Below are 15,318 nucleotides of genomic sequence, written 5' to 3' on the forward strand. Positions count from 1 at the left end.
ATAATATTTATACACACACACACACACACACACATACATAATATAATTTATTTTTATATAGTGCTTTCATAGTGGACCACTAACATCTCACCCGAAAGACGGAGCACAAGGAGGTTAAGTGACTTGCTCAGGGTCACACAATGAGTCAGTGGCTGAACTGAGATTTGAACTGAAAGACCCGATTGGATTTACAACAAAGCGCTGAGCTTATACCACCAACAACAGATAGCTGCTCTGGGCCCAGACTCCAGAGCAAAGTGCATGCCGTACTGCACTGACTGTAAAGCAATGCTACACAACACAATGTGCCACCTGATCAGGTTAAAGAGGGTTACAGCTCTGCCAAGACACAATACAGTCCAAACAAGAACACTGCATCTATTCAACTGTACAGTAAGCAGGTGGTTTATGGTTTCCTTAACTGCGCTTAATAAAGTGTTAGCATTACTGCTCTGCAAAAAAACTGTTGAGTACTACCTACAACAGGAACAGTTCTAGTAGCTGTATATGAAACGGCTAGAGGAAATGCTTTGTGGGCTTATGCAGCTATGCACCAATTAACACTGGGCATAGAGTCCTCATGAGGAAGTCAGGTGAGAACACTTAGTTCTGGGTGAAAGCAGTTTTCTTCAGAATGAAAACAAGAGACTGAATCTGGTGTATAGCAAACTCGCCCACAGTATTAAGACAGGTATTCTTTAACAAGTATGGCTTGACTGAATGCATTATGGAAACAGATGACCTGTTTGTGTATAAATGCATACAGAAAACACTTTAAAATCATGTTATCTCGACCTACTGCACTGTAAAACCATAAGACAGCTGTGAACTTGCAAGTCCCTCATTACAGGGTAAGAGTCTGAATTTGTTAACAATAGCAGATGGTAAGCACGCTTATCAAGGTACAGAAAACTTGTTTTATTGGCAGTCAGCACAAGCAAATGTAGCACGACTGCCAGCAGCAGCCCACAGAAACATGCAGAATCCAAACTGGTCAAAAGAAGCTGGTCAAAGCACAGCTTTCCAAACTCTCCGCTGCCTGCCTGAACACACATTTATTTACACACCTCACAGAAATGGTTCAGAAAACATTTGTTTTAGTAAATGGGAGGGTGTGGACAATGTGAGGCTGATTGAAAAACAATGAAGTTCAACTGGGATCTGCATGTGAATGAAAGAGTATTCTTAACTAATGTATTCTTGTTTTGTATCACTTTGCATCATTTTCTGTTTCAGTTATCACTTCTCTTAAAAGCACTTCTTTTGCTTCAATAGCGCTCTCAAGAACCTTATCTAGAGTGTAACCAGGAACCTGTCCCCCTGCAACACTCTGCATGTATTGTCCACTAGAGATGTATTGGAGGACACTCCAGTGAGGCAGCTCTGAGGTCTGAGACCCGCTGCTGTTAGGATGCACTCTAGGCGTGCAGGTCGTTCAATAGAAACACTCTGGAGCGCTCTGCCTATTGAACGCACCCCAGCAGACTGTGCTACAGGGGCTGAGCACAGGATGAATCTATCAGTGACCAACTAGGAGCAGGCTGTGCAATAGGGACTGAGCACAGGCTGTACTGAATCTATCAGCGACAGACAAGGACCAGGCTGTGCAATAGGGACTGAGCACAGGCTGTACTGAATCTATCAGCGACAGACAAGGACCAGGCTGTGCAATAGGGACTGAGCACAGGCTGTACTGAATCTATCAGCGACAGACAAGGACCAGGCTGTGCAATAGGGACTGAGCACAGGCTGTACAAGGACCAGGCTGTGCAATAGGGACTGAGCACAGGCTGTACTGAATCTATCAGTGACACACAAGGAGCAGACTGTGCAACAGGGACTGAGCACAGGCTGTACTGAATCTATCAGTGACACACAAGGAGCAGACTGTGCAATAGGGACTGAGCACAGGCTGTACTGAATCTATCAGTGACACACAAGGAGCAGGCTGTACTGTGCACACAGGAGCAGAGCTGTACTGAATCTATCAGCTGACACACAAGGCTGTACTGAATCTATCAGTGACTATCACAAGGAGCAGACTGTGCAACAGGGACTGAGCACAGGCTGTACTGAATCTATCAGTGACACACAAGGAGCAGACTGTGCTACAGGGACTGAGCACAGGCTGTACTGAATCTATCAGTGACCAACTAGGAGCAGACTGTGCAATAGGGACTGAGCACAGGCTGTACTGAATCTATCAGTCACACACAAGGAGCAGGCTGTGCTACAGGGACTGAGCACAGGCTGTACTGAATCTATCAGTGACACACAAGGAGCAGACTGTGCACACAGGGACTGTGTACTGAATCTATCAGTGACAGACAAGGAGCAGGCTGTGCTACAGGGACTGAGCACAGGCTGTACTGAATCTATCAGTGACACACTAGGAGCAGACTGTGCAACAGGGACTGAGCACAGGCTGTACTGAATCTATCAGTGACACACAAGGAGCAGACTGTGCTACAGGGACTGAGCACAGGCTGTACTGAATCTATCAGCACAGGAGCAGGCTGTGCAATAGGGACTGAGCACAGGCTGTACTGAACCTATCAGTGACACACAAGGAGCAGACTGTGCTACAGGTACTGAGCACAGGCTGTACTGAATCTATCAGTGACCAACTAGGAGCAGACTGTGCAATAGGGACTGAGCACAGGCTGTACTGAATCTATCAGTGACACACAAGGAGCAGGCTGTGCAATAGGGACTGAGCACAGGCTGTACTGAATCTATCAGTGACACACAAGGAGCAGACTGTGCAATAGGGACTGAGCACAGGCTGTACTGAATCTATCAGTGACCAACTAGGAGCAGACTGTGCAATAGGGACTGAGCACAGGCTGTACTGAATCTATCAGTGACACACAAGGAGCAGACTGTGCTACAGGGACTGAGCACAGGCTGTACTGAATCTATCAGTGACACACAAGGAGCAGACTGTGCTACAGGGACTGAGCACAGGCTGTACTGAATCTATCAGTGACACACAAGGAGCAGGCTGTGCAACAGGGACTGAGCACAGGCTGTACTGAATCTATCAGTGACACACAAGGAGCAGACTGTGCAACAGGGACTGAGCACAGGCTGTACTGAATCTATCAGTGACACACAAGGAGCAGGCTGTGCAACAGGGACTGAGCACAGGCTGTACTGAATCTATCAGTGACACACAAGGAGCAGGCTGTGCAACAGGGACTGAGCACAGGCTGTACTGAATCTATCAGTGACACACAAGGAGCATGCTGTGCAATAGGGACTGAGCACAGGCTGTACTGAATCTATCAGTGACACACAAGGAGCAGGCTGTGCTACAGGGACTGAGCACAGGCTGTACTGAATCTATCAGTGACACACAAGGAGCAGGCTGTGCTACAGGGACTGAGCACAGGCTGTACTGAATCTATCAGTGACAGACAAGGAGCAGACTGTGCTACAGGGACTGAGCACAGGCTGTACTGAATCTATCAGTGACACACAAGGAGCAGGCTGTGCTACAGGGACTGAGCACAGACTGTACTGAATCTATCAGTCACAGACAAGGAGCAGGCTGTTCTAGTGGGACTGAGCAGAGACTGTACCGAATCTATTAGTAAAGCAAAATACAATCTTCAGAGTCTTACACTACAAAAAGACAATATGTTGTTTGAGAAGCTCAGGGTACAATGAAGACATCAATACTCCAGCTTGTCGAATGATAATGTAACACAAGGAATTTGTTTAGGCCAACCCAGCTATTAGAATGGGATTCATTCAGTCGGCAGTTCTCACTTTCAGCAGTGTTGCGCTTCAGCCACAAACCCAGAGATCTGCATTCACACAGGTTTGAAAGAACAGATATATGACCTGTTCTTTGGCCCTGTCAAGCTTGAGAACTCGATTGAAAACAAATCCCCTTGAACAGTCATTTCACACTGTGTGAGTTTCAGCAAACTCTGAAGTATTTTTATCACTGCATTATACTACAGAAGGGTATTTTTAACACTGCATTATACTACAGAAGGGTTTTTTTAACACTGCATTATACTACAAATGGGTATGGTATCTTGTTCTTGGCAAGTTTTTTCTTGTCTAAATACAGCGGTTGTGCGGGGGCAGGGCAGGCAGGGGGGGGGAGGTGGGGGGTGGGGACGGGGCGAACGATTACCAAAAATACTGTAACCCCAGGTAACTACCCCTGCAAGGGGATCAGGATGAAAAGGATTATCAGTGATAATGGGACATTTCCTGGCTTAACACATCACTCACCAATTATTGTACTTCTTGACAAAAAAGGTAGACATGACTGTAAGCTCAATATAGATTAAATGTCCAGGTGCTGAAACACCATTAATCTCATGGAAAAAAAAAGTTCAGGAAACAATCAAAAAAATTTGGGAAGCAGGAGCATTTTTATCAGCAGGTGCAGTTTAGAAGGTACACATGTGTAGTTTAATTTGAGTCAAAACAAAAAACTCCAGTGCTAGTCATCAGGAACAAATTAAGATCAAACATTCCACCCTCCTTAATCGTTAACTACACAAGGAGACACACTATCGGGCAGACATATGTTAAAACAGTTCTTCACTCCGGGGTAGTGCGCTATTCATTTTACAACCTGAATATCTACTTAATAAAGTGCAGATGAGGGACAAACTAAAATGATTGTACCAAGGATGTTTAACAGGCTTACCCTGGTACACACTCAGACATTATCAATACATTTTACAGGGTCCTAAACTTATCTGCCTTGTGTAAACCTGTACATCTGTTGCAATATGTACTGTACTCCGTGTGGAACATGGAAACATATATTCATTGCACACATATTCCATAGTGGAAATGCAGCGATGAAGTTCCAGTTCATTACCCCTGACAGGTGGGAGGAGCATGTGATTGGGAGCATCTTCTGATTCCTCGTTATTAGATAATACATTCCACTGAAAACAAAAGGCCATTGATTTGCCTGAGAGAAACAGATCAAGTAACCTATCAGGAGGAATGTTATCACCAAAAAAGGTTCAAGATGTATTGTATAAGTCAAGGCAGATTGACTGATCACAGCAGCTGAAGAAAAATTTGTTGGTGTCGATAGTTATCACAAAGAACTCATCCACAAGTATGCTGTCCAAACTCGCCCTGTTTGCCGAATATATCACCCCGGACACCCCTGAAAACCCAACGCATCACCCCTGAAAACCCAACGCATCACCTGTGAAAACCCAAAGCATTACCCCGGACACCCCTGAAAACCCAACGCATCACCCCAGACACCCCTGACACCTCTAAAAACCCAATGCATCACCCCTGAAAACCCAAAGCATCACCCCTGACACTCCTGAAAATCCAACGGGTCACCCTGGACACCCCTGAAAACACAATGCATCACCGCTGAAAACCCAAAGCATCACCCTGGACACCCCTGAAAATCCGACGCACCACCCCTGAAAATCCAACGCATCACCCCTGAAAACCCAACGCATCACCCCTGAAAACCCAATGCATCACCCTGGACACCCCTGAAAACCCAACGCGCCACCCCTGAAAATCCAACGCATTACCTCGGACACCCCTGAAAACCCAAAGCATCACCCCGGACATCCCTGACACCCATGAAAACCCAATGCATCGCCCCTGACACCCCTGAAAACCCAACGCACCACCCCTGAAAATCCAACGCATCACCCCTGACACCCCTGAAAACCCAACGCATCACCCCGGACACCCCTGAAAACCCAACGCATCACCCCGGACACCCCTGAAAACCCAACGCATCACCCCGGACACCCCTGAAAACCCAACGCATCACCCCTGACACCCCTGAAAACCCAACGCACCACCCCTGAAAATCCAACGCATCACCCCTGACACCCCTGAAAACCCAACGCATCACCCAGGACACCCCTGAAAACCCAATGCATCGCCCCTGACACCCCTGAAAACCCAACGCACCACCCCTGAAAATCCAACGCATCACCCCTGAAAAACCCAATGCATCACCCTGGACACCCCTGAAAACCCAATGCATCACCCCTGACACCCCTGAAAACCCAACGCATCACCCCTGAAAATCCAACGCATCACCCCTGAAAACCCAAAACATCACCCATCACCCAGGACACCCCTGAAAACCCAATGCATCGCCCCTGACACCCCTGAAAACCCAACGCACCACCCCTGAAAATCCAACGCATCACCCCTGACACCCCTGAAAACCCAACACATCACCCTGGACACCCCTGAAAACCCAATGCATCGCCCCTGACACCCCTGAAAACCCAACCACCACCCCTGAAAACCCAACGCATCACCCCTGACACCCCTGAAAACCCAACGCATCACCCCGGACACCCCTGAAAACCCAACGCATCACCCCGGACACCCCTGAAAACCCAACGCATCACCCCGGACACCCCTGAAAACCCAACGCATCACCCCGGACACCCCTGAAAACCCAACGCATCACCCCGGACACCCCTGAAAACCCAACGCATTACCCCGGACACCCCTGAAAACCCAACGCATCACCCCGGACACCCCTGAAAACCCAACGCATCACCCCGGACACCCCTGAAAACCCAACGCATCACCCTGGACACCCCTGAAAACCCAACGCATCACCCTGGACACCCCTGAAAACCCAATGCATCACCCCGGACACCCCTGAAAACCCAATGCATCACCCTGGACACCCCTGAAAACCCAACGCATCACCCTGGACACCCCTGAAAACCCAACGCACCACCCCGGACACCCCTGAAAACCCAATGCATCACCCCACCCCTGAAAACCCAATGCATCACCCCGGACACCCCTGAAAAGGGAATTTTAATCTTAATGAATCCACCCGGGAAACAAAGTTAAGTAAATGTCATTAAATAAACTAATTGGTATGAAAGAAATGACTGTGTGTTAGAGAATTGCCTGGACTGTTTGGAAACTGATTAAAAATTGAAGTTCTGATAGCTACTGTGAATAATGTAACACCCAGCCTGTCATCGTAAGAGGCAGCAAGCTTGAGCTCTGAGCTCTACTGTCTTTTTTTCTAACTGCAGTTACAGCTGAAAGGAAAGTTGACCCTTTTTCAAACAATATGCTGCAGAATTACAAAAATGGTTGTTCTCAGAGACTTATGAAAAAAAGTCTGCTGAATCAGACCATTAGAAAAACTACAGGAGGAGCTAGAGACATGCCACCGACAGAGAGCAGAAAAAAGCTCCATGTAGCGCTGAACACAAATACTATTATTAAACTGAACCCACATGCTGAGCTTGCAGTTCTACTGCATCATGTGGCTGCACAAAGGGGACAATTCAATGGTACTTCTCTCCAGTTATGAAATAATTCATAGTTTTGTTTCCTCAAACAAATAAAACTAATTTTGCAAAACCATCTTCACTACGTATTTATTTATTTAATTTTTAGGATGCAGCGTTTATAACACTAACAATTTTTTTTTTTTTTTTTTTTGGTTCCTGGGTAGTAAGTGTTATTTCCTAATTGCTTATGCCTCAAAAGTATAGAAAATGGCTATTATTCCCCACAAACTTTGCTTTTGTGACCAGGACAGTGATATTTTGAAATGTACCTATTTTCCAGAACATTCCAGATAGATTCAGTGCTGAGTAAACTTGGAGTAACTTCTAGAACTTTCTAGAACTTTCCAGTAATATAAATAGTAGTATAAATACAGGGGCCTTAAGCCCACCAGTTCAGTTTAGTTCCAGCTACCTAAGTGGATACATATCTGCATCTTTCTGAGATGGCATCAAGAGGCTGCAATGGTGGCATTCCTGATGGGTCTCCAAGGCGGTTTTACCAAGTTTCCCTGCTATCTTTGCCTTTGGGACAGCAGGGACACCAAGGCGAACTACCACAGGCAGGACTGGCCACAGCGGACCAAGTTCTCTGTGGGGAGGAACAACGTCAAGTGGGAGCCACTGGTGGATCCCCGGAAGGTGCTGATGCCACCACTGCACATCAAATTGGGCCTTACGAAACAATTTGTCAGAGCTCTAGATAAGGAGTCGGCAGCCTTCAAGTACCTTCAAGACTTCTTCCCTAAGCTGTCTGAGGCAAAGGTCAAAGCCGGTGTCTTCATCGGACCACAGATAAAGAAGATCCTGGAGTGCAATGAATTCCCCAAGAAGCTCACTAGTAAGGAGAAAGCGGCTTGGAACAGCTTTGTCGCAGTGGTTCGGGGCTTCCTGGGCAATCACAAGGCCGAAAACTATGTGGAGTTGGTTGAGACTCTGGTGAAGAACTACGGCACAATGGGCTTTAGGATGTCCCTCAAAGTCCATATCCTTGATGCTCATCTTGATAAATTCAAGGAGAACATGGGAGCGTACTTGGAGGAGCAAGGCGAGTGCTTCCACCAGGACATACTGGACTTTGAACGCCGCTACCAAGGACAGTATAGCGAGAACATGACAGGAGACTACATTTGGGGGCTGATTCGTGAAAGTGATTTACAGTATAATCGTAAATCCCGAAAAACTACTCACTTCTAAATTTTTTGTAGTAATTTTTGTATTACTTTAGTATAAATACATGTTAATTTGGATTCATATGTGGGTTTTTCTGACTTTATGTGAACGAAAAGACAGTTTTCTCATTGGAAATAGGTAAATTTCAAAATATCACTGTCCTGGTCACAAAAGCAAAGTTTGTGGGGAATAATAGCCATTTGCTATACTTTTGAGGCATAAGCAATTGGGAAATAACACTTACTACCCAGGAACAAAAAATGTGTTACATAGTGTAATCCATATTTATGAAGTCTTTGCATAGTTACAACTCCAATAAAACGTGTCACTTATTATTCAGGGAGGGACAGTCACTGTCTTAATTAAAGAAAGGCACCAGCTGAATGACTCTTCCCCTGTAGCTGTGTTGTCCCTCATTTGAACGGACTGTGCATGCTGTTGTTAAGCACCCTGCCTGCCCCGATCCCTTTCCTTATTAAGCCAAAGGTAGCACTTTCTAGAGAGTGCTGTAAGGAATGGAATGCTGGATATTTCACGCAGCATGATTCACTTAACATTCTTTCCCATCTTCTCTGCAGTGCAGGGATGCCTGGCTGGGATTTAATCTATTCAAATGACACACTCACTCCAAGGGCTTTGCGCTTGCCCATGGTCCTTATGTAACATGATTTAGATAAACTAATGTGCAAATAGTAAATAAATATTTGCAACAGAAATGCACTGGATTTGCTAAAAAAAAAAAAAAAGAGTGTAAACCAGTTTGTGAATTTGGGTTCAGATTTCAAGGTCATGTCTTTTCCATACACTATAGCATTAAAGACAGCAATGAAACCGAGGAGAGCTAGTGTTCTGCGTTGAACTTATGCTTTTTAATGCTGTCGTGAAAAATGCCTGAAAAATCACCAAATTTGGCTGCGGAAGCAGACAGCTGACTCAACATTCCAATCAAAGTTTTTTTTTCTTTTTTTGGAACAATGAAGCAAGTTTGGCCTGTCAAAGGAGACTTCCAACTACCAGACAGAAAGCTCTTTTCGGAGCCCCTTGAGCTCCCTGGGTTTCTTTTTCAGGTTTTGCTCTGCTGTTTTTAAGCCATGGGAAGCATTTTCCTACAAGCTGTGGAATGGTATGAAACTGACCAGCGCGCAGAGCAGATCCACCGATTCCAGTACGAGCTCCTGGTGCCCAATCCGTGCAACTCCCAGCTCCTCGAGATCCTGGTGAGAAATCTTCAACAGCTGGTCACCGTTTATCTTCTCTCGCTCAAAGCTACAAACGTATTGCTGAAGGGAGTCATCCAGACCTGCAAAGAAAGAAAGAAGCCTTAACAAACAGAACTTTAGCTCCCTTTAGAAACAAATAAATAAAAACTAACTTTTGAGTTACTCCAATTAAATTCAAGGACTGAAGACAACCAAAGCTGACACCCTGTCCTTTATTAAAACTTTACTGTGGTAGACCATGCTACAATCCACAATGGTAGAGTGCTGTAAATGCAGATTATAGACTGCAAAATGACAAATTGACCAAAATTTTATAATTTTAAAGTTGTCTTTTTTAGTAGCACTGGGACAAATATTCAAATATATTATGAAAATGGTTTCAATATGCAGTAGGGTTTTTATTTTTCTTTTAATATGAAAATGGTTCAAATTTTCAGCAAGGTTTAATACTGACAAGCATATAGAGGCAGTTCTGGGTACCTAGTTAATGCTTAGACAAGCTGTAGATATGTTAAGGTTGTTAACATCAATGTGCAGAATCGTATTTCTGTTATTGGAGGAGAGAGGTAATCGGGCAGCTCCACAGTATGAAGGGCAGTCAATGCTTTAAATCTGTTTTGTTATTACAGTACTGGCTGTTCAGAAACAGGTTTTAGGGGTTTTACTCATGTAGAAGTGTCATTTTGGAAGCGGGTTAGTAAACACCATGGGCTTTATTAACACACGAGAATCCCAATAGGACTCCCTTTAAAAGTTATGTACCCAAGCAAATAACATTTCCATCCGAGATGATAGAAGGGTTTTACACTCCTTTGAACTCAGGCCTGGCCTGCTCTTTGGGTCAGTCATCCTTACAAAGATCCATTCCAAGCCTAGGACAACAATCAGGGCAGAATTCTTCGATGATGATGTGTCTGTTGGTTAGAAGTGGTAAATCTACCACAACCTTCCTTTAAAATTCCCCAGCACTGGCTCAGAGCTTAACATTGCGCTTCCTGTACTATGCTATTATCTTTCAGCAGGCACTGGAGATATTGTACCAGATAAGACCCGAGGCCTTCTCAAATTACACAGGGGTCCCCTGTGCTGCAATGCTGAAGCTGCTCTGACTCCATCACCTACCATTACGCTGTCAGTTCCGAAGAACATAACAAAAACCTTTTTACAACTTGACTTCTATACTGCAGTGTACGGCATGGCCCAATTTATACACAGGAAGTAAGGAACAAGCGGGTGCAATGCAAATACTGCTTTGAGACAGTATGCTTGCCTTTACACACCCACACTGTGCCCTCTCCCTCACCAACACACACACACACAACACCCACAGATTAACATGGGCTTTTAAATTCAATATCAAAAGTACCCTGTAGGACTGGTTATTTACTCGCACCCTGATTACTCCCTGGAGTAAAGAAGAACAGCAGGGAGTTCTCTCTCCACACCGTATTAAACCCAGTGTGGACCCTGATTACTCCCTGGAGTAAAGAAGAACAGCAGGGAGTTCAATCTCCATTAAACCTAATGTGGATAGGGAGTACACAAACTGAAATGCCCCCTTTTAGCACCAAGATGGCAATGCCTTCGGGTTTTGGTAGAATTGCACAGACAGGCCATTGCTGGAGAACACTGCTCCAAGGATGAAGAGAAGGATAGATGGCAAGGCATAATCTTCAAAAAAGGTATCAGTAATGCATCAGGCTTTCTGTCTCCTTCAGTTCTCTCTGCTTGAATATCTGCTCTTGTCTGTTATTCTTGGTTTTCTATACCATGCTTAAATATCTGTGCCGGAGCAAAAGATTTTAATGCTATCAATTTACATGTGTTGAAACATAACCGGTTTCCACTTTGTGTAAAAGCCGCAGAGACAACAGACAGCAGAGATGTTGCATAACTGAAAGTCCTGTGCAGCATTGCTGGAGTGCTGTACAATCAGGGCACACGGTCTAATTGGGAGCATTTTTTGGCCCAGAACTTCAAACCACAAAAGTGTGCAGATAAAGAATCTCCCACATGCCTGCACTAATGGGAACTAATTGACTGGATCCTGCCGTTTCAGAAGGAACCCCAGGTCTTCCTGTCGATAGAAATTAGAAGACGTGGGTTCAGAAAGGGTTCGGATAAAACAGGAAGAATGGAGGATTTGCAGGTCTAAAGTAAACTGTTCTAAGTTTCCATAAATGTGCGGTACATCACAAAAACATAACCCACCTTGATCAGAGGTATAAAAAGATTTGTATTTTAACTACTAGTTGTAAAGTGTGAAGGAAACCTTAAAAGTTCCTACAGAAATGAAGGGCAATTTTCATTTAAGTGAATGTATCCCTGTACATGGGAAACAGCAGGGCAAAGCCCTGTGCATGGGAAACAGCAGGGCAAAGCCCTGTGCATGGGAAACAGCAGGGCAAAGCCCTGTGCATGTGAAACAGCAGGGCAAAGCCCTGTGCATGTGAAACAGCAGGGCAAAGCCCTGTGCATGTAAAACGGAGCAGGGCAAAGCCCTGTGCATGTAAAACGGAGCAGGGCAAAGCCCTGTGCATGTAAAACGGAGCAGGGCAAAGCCCTGTGCATGTAAAACGGAGCAGGGCAAAGCCCTGTACATGTAAAACGGAGCAGGGCAAAGCCCGTACACGTGAAACGGGACAGGGCAAAGTCCTGTACGTATGAACGGGCTGGGCAAAGCCCAACTGTTTAACCCTTTAAACTCCGGTATATGGGATTTTGTCCGCTGGCGAGCCACTTACCTTTTGTTTTGTAGCTCCAACCAGGAACTCTGCCAGCGATGATTCTTTGTTTGTTCCAAAGAAGAGTCAGGCTTCAATTCAAGACTTGAGTTAAAAGTTGCTTAACAGAAGCTACTATGAATGAAAGCTAACTCATGCATTCACACCGTGGTGTTGGGTGCAGTCAAGGTGACTATTTAACATTGAAGATGGTAATGGTAGCCTAGAAATACACATTGAAATCATCCTCTGTAGATATACGACACTGCTGTGTGAATGAGGATGCTACTGAAATCGCACTGCTCACAACTGCAAACATTACACTTTAAAAACAGACTTTTCAAGTGTTCCTTCATTAACAGAGCAGTGTCAGAACACAACGCAACAAAACTACAAACTGTCTGGCTGACCCAAAGTGACACCATGAAAATCTAGGATGTTATAGATTACATCAGAGATGGGCTGGTGATTTGCACTCAGGAATTACTGGTCATTGTATACTTTAAAAAGGGACATTTTAATTGATATGATATAAATTAAGCATGCACTTACTATAGTTAAACAACACATTAAAAATGAAAACACTCTATGAGCTTAATACAATGCACAAAACAATACAAGAACCTAATTCAAGCATTCAAAATTCTAAAAGGTATTGACAGTGTCGACCCAAGGGACTTTTTCAGCCTGAAAAAAGAAACAAGGACCAGGGGTCACAAATGGAGTTTAGAAAAAGGGGCATTCAGAACAGAAAATAGGAGACACTTTTTTACACAGAGAATTGTGAGGGTCTGGAATCAACTCCCCAGTAATGTTGTTGAAGCTGACACCCTGGGATCCTTCAAGAAGCTGCTTGATGAGATTTTGGGATCAATAAGCTACTAACAACCAAACGAGCAAGATGGGCCGAATGGCCTCCTCTCGTTTGTAAACTTTCTTATGTTCTTATGTAAGATACACGTGCGCGCACACACACACACACACACACACACACACACACACACATTGTACAGAACAGTTCTGAAGTCCAGAGCTACAATTTATTGATTTAAATGGGGGGGGGGGTTATGAAAGCCACCTGTTGTCTCGGAGGACCTGGTACATGTATATCTTGGAAAGACTTCTCCAACAGGTTCAACATGTGTATTAGGTTCCCTGGGTTCAATCTGAAATCAATATCTCCTTGTTTCAAGACTTCAGATGCGAGGGCTCGGCCAATCTGCCGGCACAGCAACTCCACCAAAGTGATCCCGTCAGCACTGGATGGCAGCAGCTTGAAAATTACTGACAGGTGGCAAGGAAAACAGACCATTCCTCGACCACACACAAACACACCCCTCCCCTGCTCACAAAGACACCAGCCGCCTGAAATAATACTGGAACCTCTCCTCCCTGATGTATTCACACGCATAGGAAACACAAAATACAACAAATCATATGAGGGCTGTGCTGTGTAAAAATAAAACAGGTGCTTATTAACCAATTCCTGCAGGACATGGGGGGGGCAGCTGCATGATTAAACAAGCAGGAAATGCTCTCCAGTGTAGACTCAAAACACTGAGTTATGCATGTGCTGCATGTCTGAATGGAAGACCATTACTGCTAGGTTGGAAACATGCCACTATTTTAGTTCACATTTGCCTTAGACGTGGTGAAAGTGTACTTGATTTAAAACAGCACACTACTGTGGACAGAGACATTAGGTAGACGAAACAAATACATAAATCCAATAATAAAACAGATGAGTCTGAAAACGAAAGCAATGGAAACAAGCTCTCCACTTGGGTAAGCTCCTGGTTAAGACTGACAGTGATATGAAGCAGATTCCAGGTGAGCCCTGCCGCTTCAGAAAGGATGCTGCTCTGCAACACTACTTGAACATGCAGTGAAAGTGAAAACACAATCCTCTGACCAGGACTCTAACCCTAGAGGAACCTGGACATGCATCCTTAAATCTGCTTAGTCTTCTCTCTCCAAACACAACTAACCTAAGATCTTCAAATATAACTACTGTACAACCCAAACTAATCTGCCAAGGTATATATCTATATTTTTATATATATAAAATATATACACTCAACATACAATACCATCTATACATACATACATATACATATATATATATATATATATATATATATATATATATATATATATATATATATATATAAACACACACACACACACACACACACACACACACACACACATACACATACATATACATATATATATATATATATATATATATATACACACACATAGCAGAGGTTGCCCAGTGAAACCACGCCAATTCTCTCTTTACCCTTTAGGGCCTGTCATTGAAACACAGGCAATTTTCCATAGTTACAGTGGACCAGTCTGGTAGAAATATTCTTACAACAACCATTTCCTTGCTTAAATACTTTTCAATCCACAGGGATTTAAGGAATGGTGATTCAGAACAGAAGAATGCAATGATACCCACTTACAAAGGCTTTCACATCCAATCATTCAGTGTGGACTTTCTCAGTATACATCAACTGATGAACAACACTGTTTTGTCAGAGAATGTTTTGCGTTGCTGTGTGTTGCAAGGTCACATATCAGTGGCAGGGCCCTGGGCTGTGGGACCTGTTCACTTGGGTGTGCCTTAGACACTGGGATGCCCCCTGTTATTTCCTGTGGTGTACAAAGATACAAATGGCTGGAGGGTTATGGGGACTTCCACAACAGGTTAATAACGGTACGACAGGTGTGCATTAATGTCTTACTTCAATGACTTGTTTATGGTGAAAAGCCCTTGAAACAACTTTAAAAAATGACACAAACGTTATGTCTACGTCACGCTCACCAGCAGACTTAGCTACTGTTTTGGAACCTTTTCCCCATCACACCATCAACCACAATACAGGAGACCAAACT

At 44.3% G+C, this 15,318-nt stretch overlaps 1 protein-coding gene across 6 annotated transcripts in view; it reads right to left on the bottom strand.

The window, feature by feature from the left end:
• The window catches only part of cnksr3 (cnksr family member 3), a 106,236-nt gene that overhangs the window by 69,730 nt on the left and 21,188 nt on the right, over positions 1 to 15,318 (bottom strand). For all 6 annotated transcript variants that reach the window (XR_005950257.1, XR_005950256.1, XM_041249436.1 and 3 more), the window contains exon 2: positions 9,608 to 9,771. Coding sequence is in view for 4 of the 6 variants with exons in the window: in XM_041249436.1 (XP_041105370.1) it covers positions 9,608 to 9,771 (164 nt within the window). In the remaining 2 variants the exon portion in view is untranslated. The remainder of the gene's footprint in view (positions 1 to 9,607; positions 9,772 to 15,318) is intronic.

Source organism: Polyodon spathula, chromosome 5 (genome assembly GCF_017654505.1).
Source record: "Polyodon spathula isolate WHYD16114869_AA chromosome 5, ASM1765450v1, whole genome shotgun sequence".
In the NCBI taxonomy this organism is placed as follows: Eukaryota; Metazoa; Chordata; class Actinopteri; order Acipenseriformes; family Polyodontidae; genus Polyodon; species Polyodon spathula.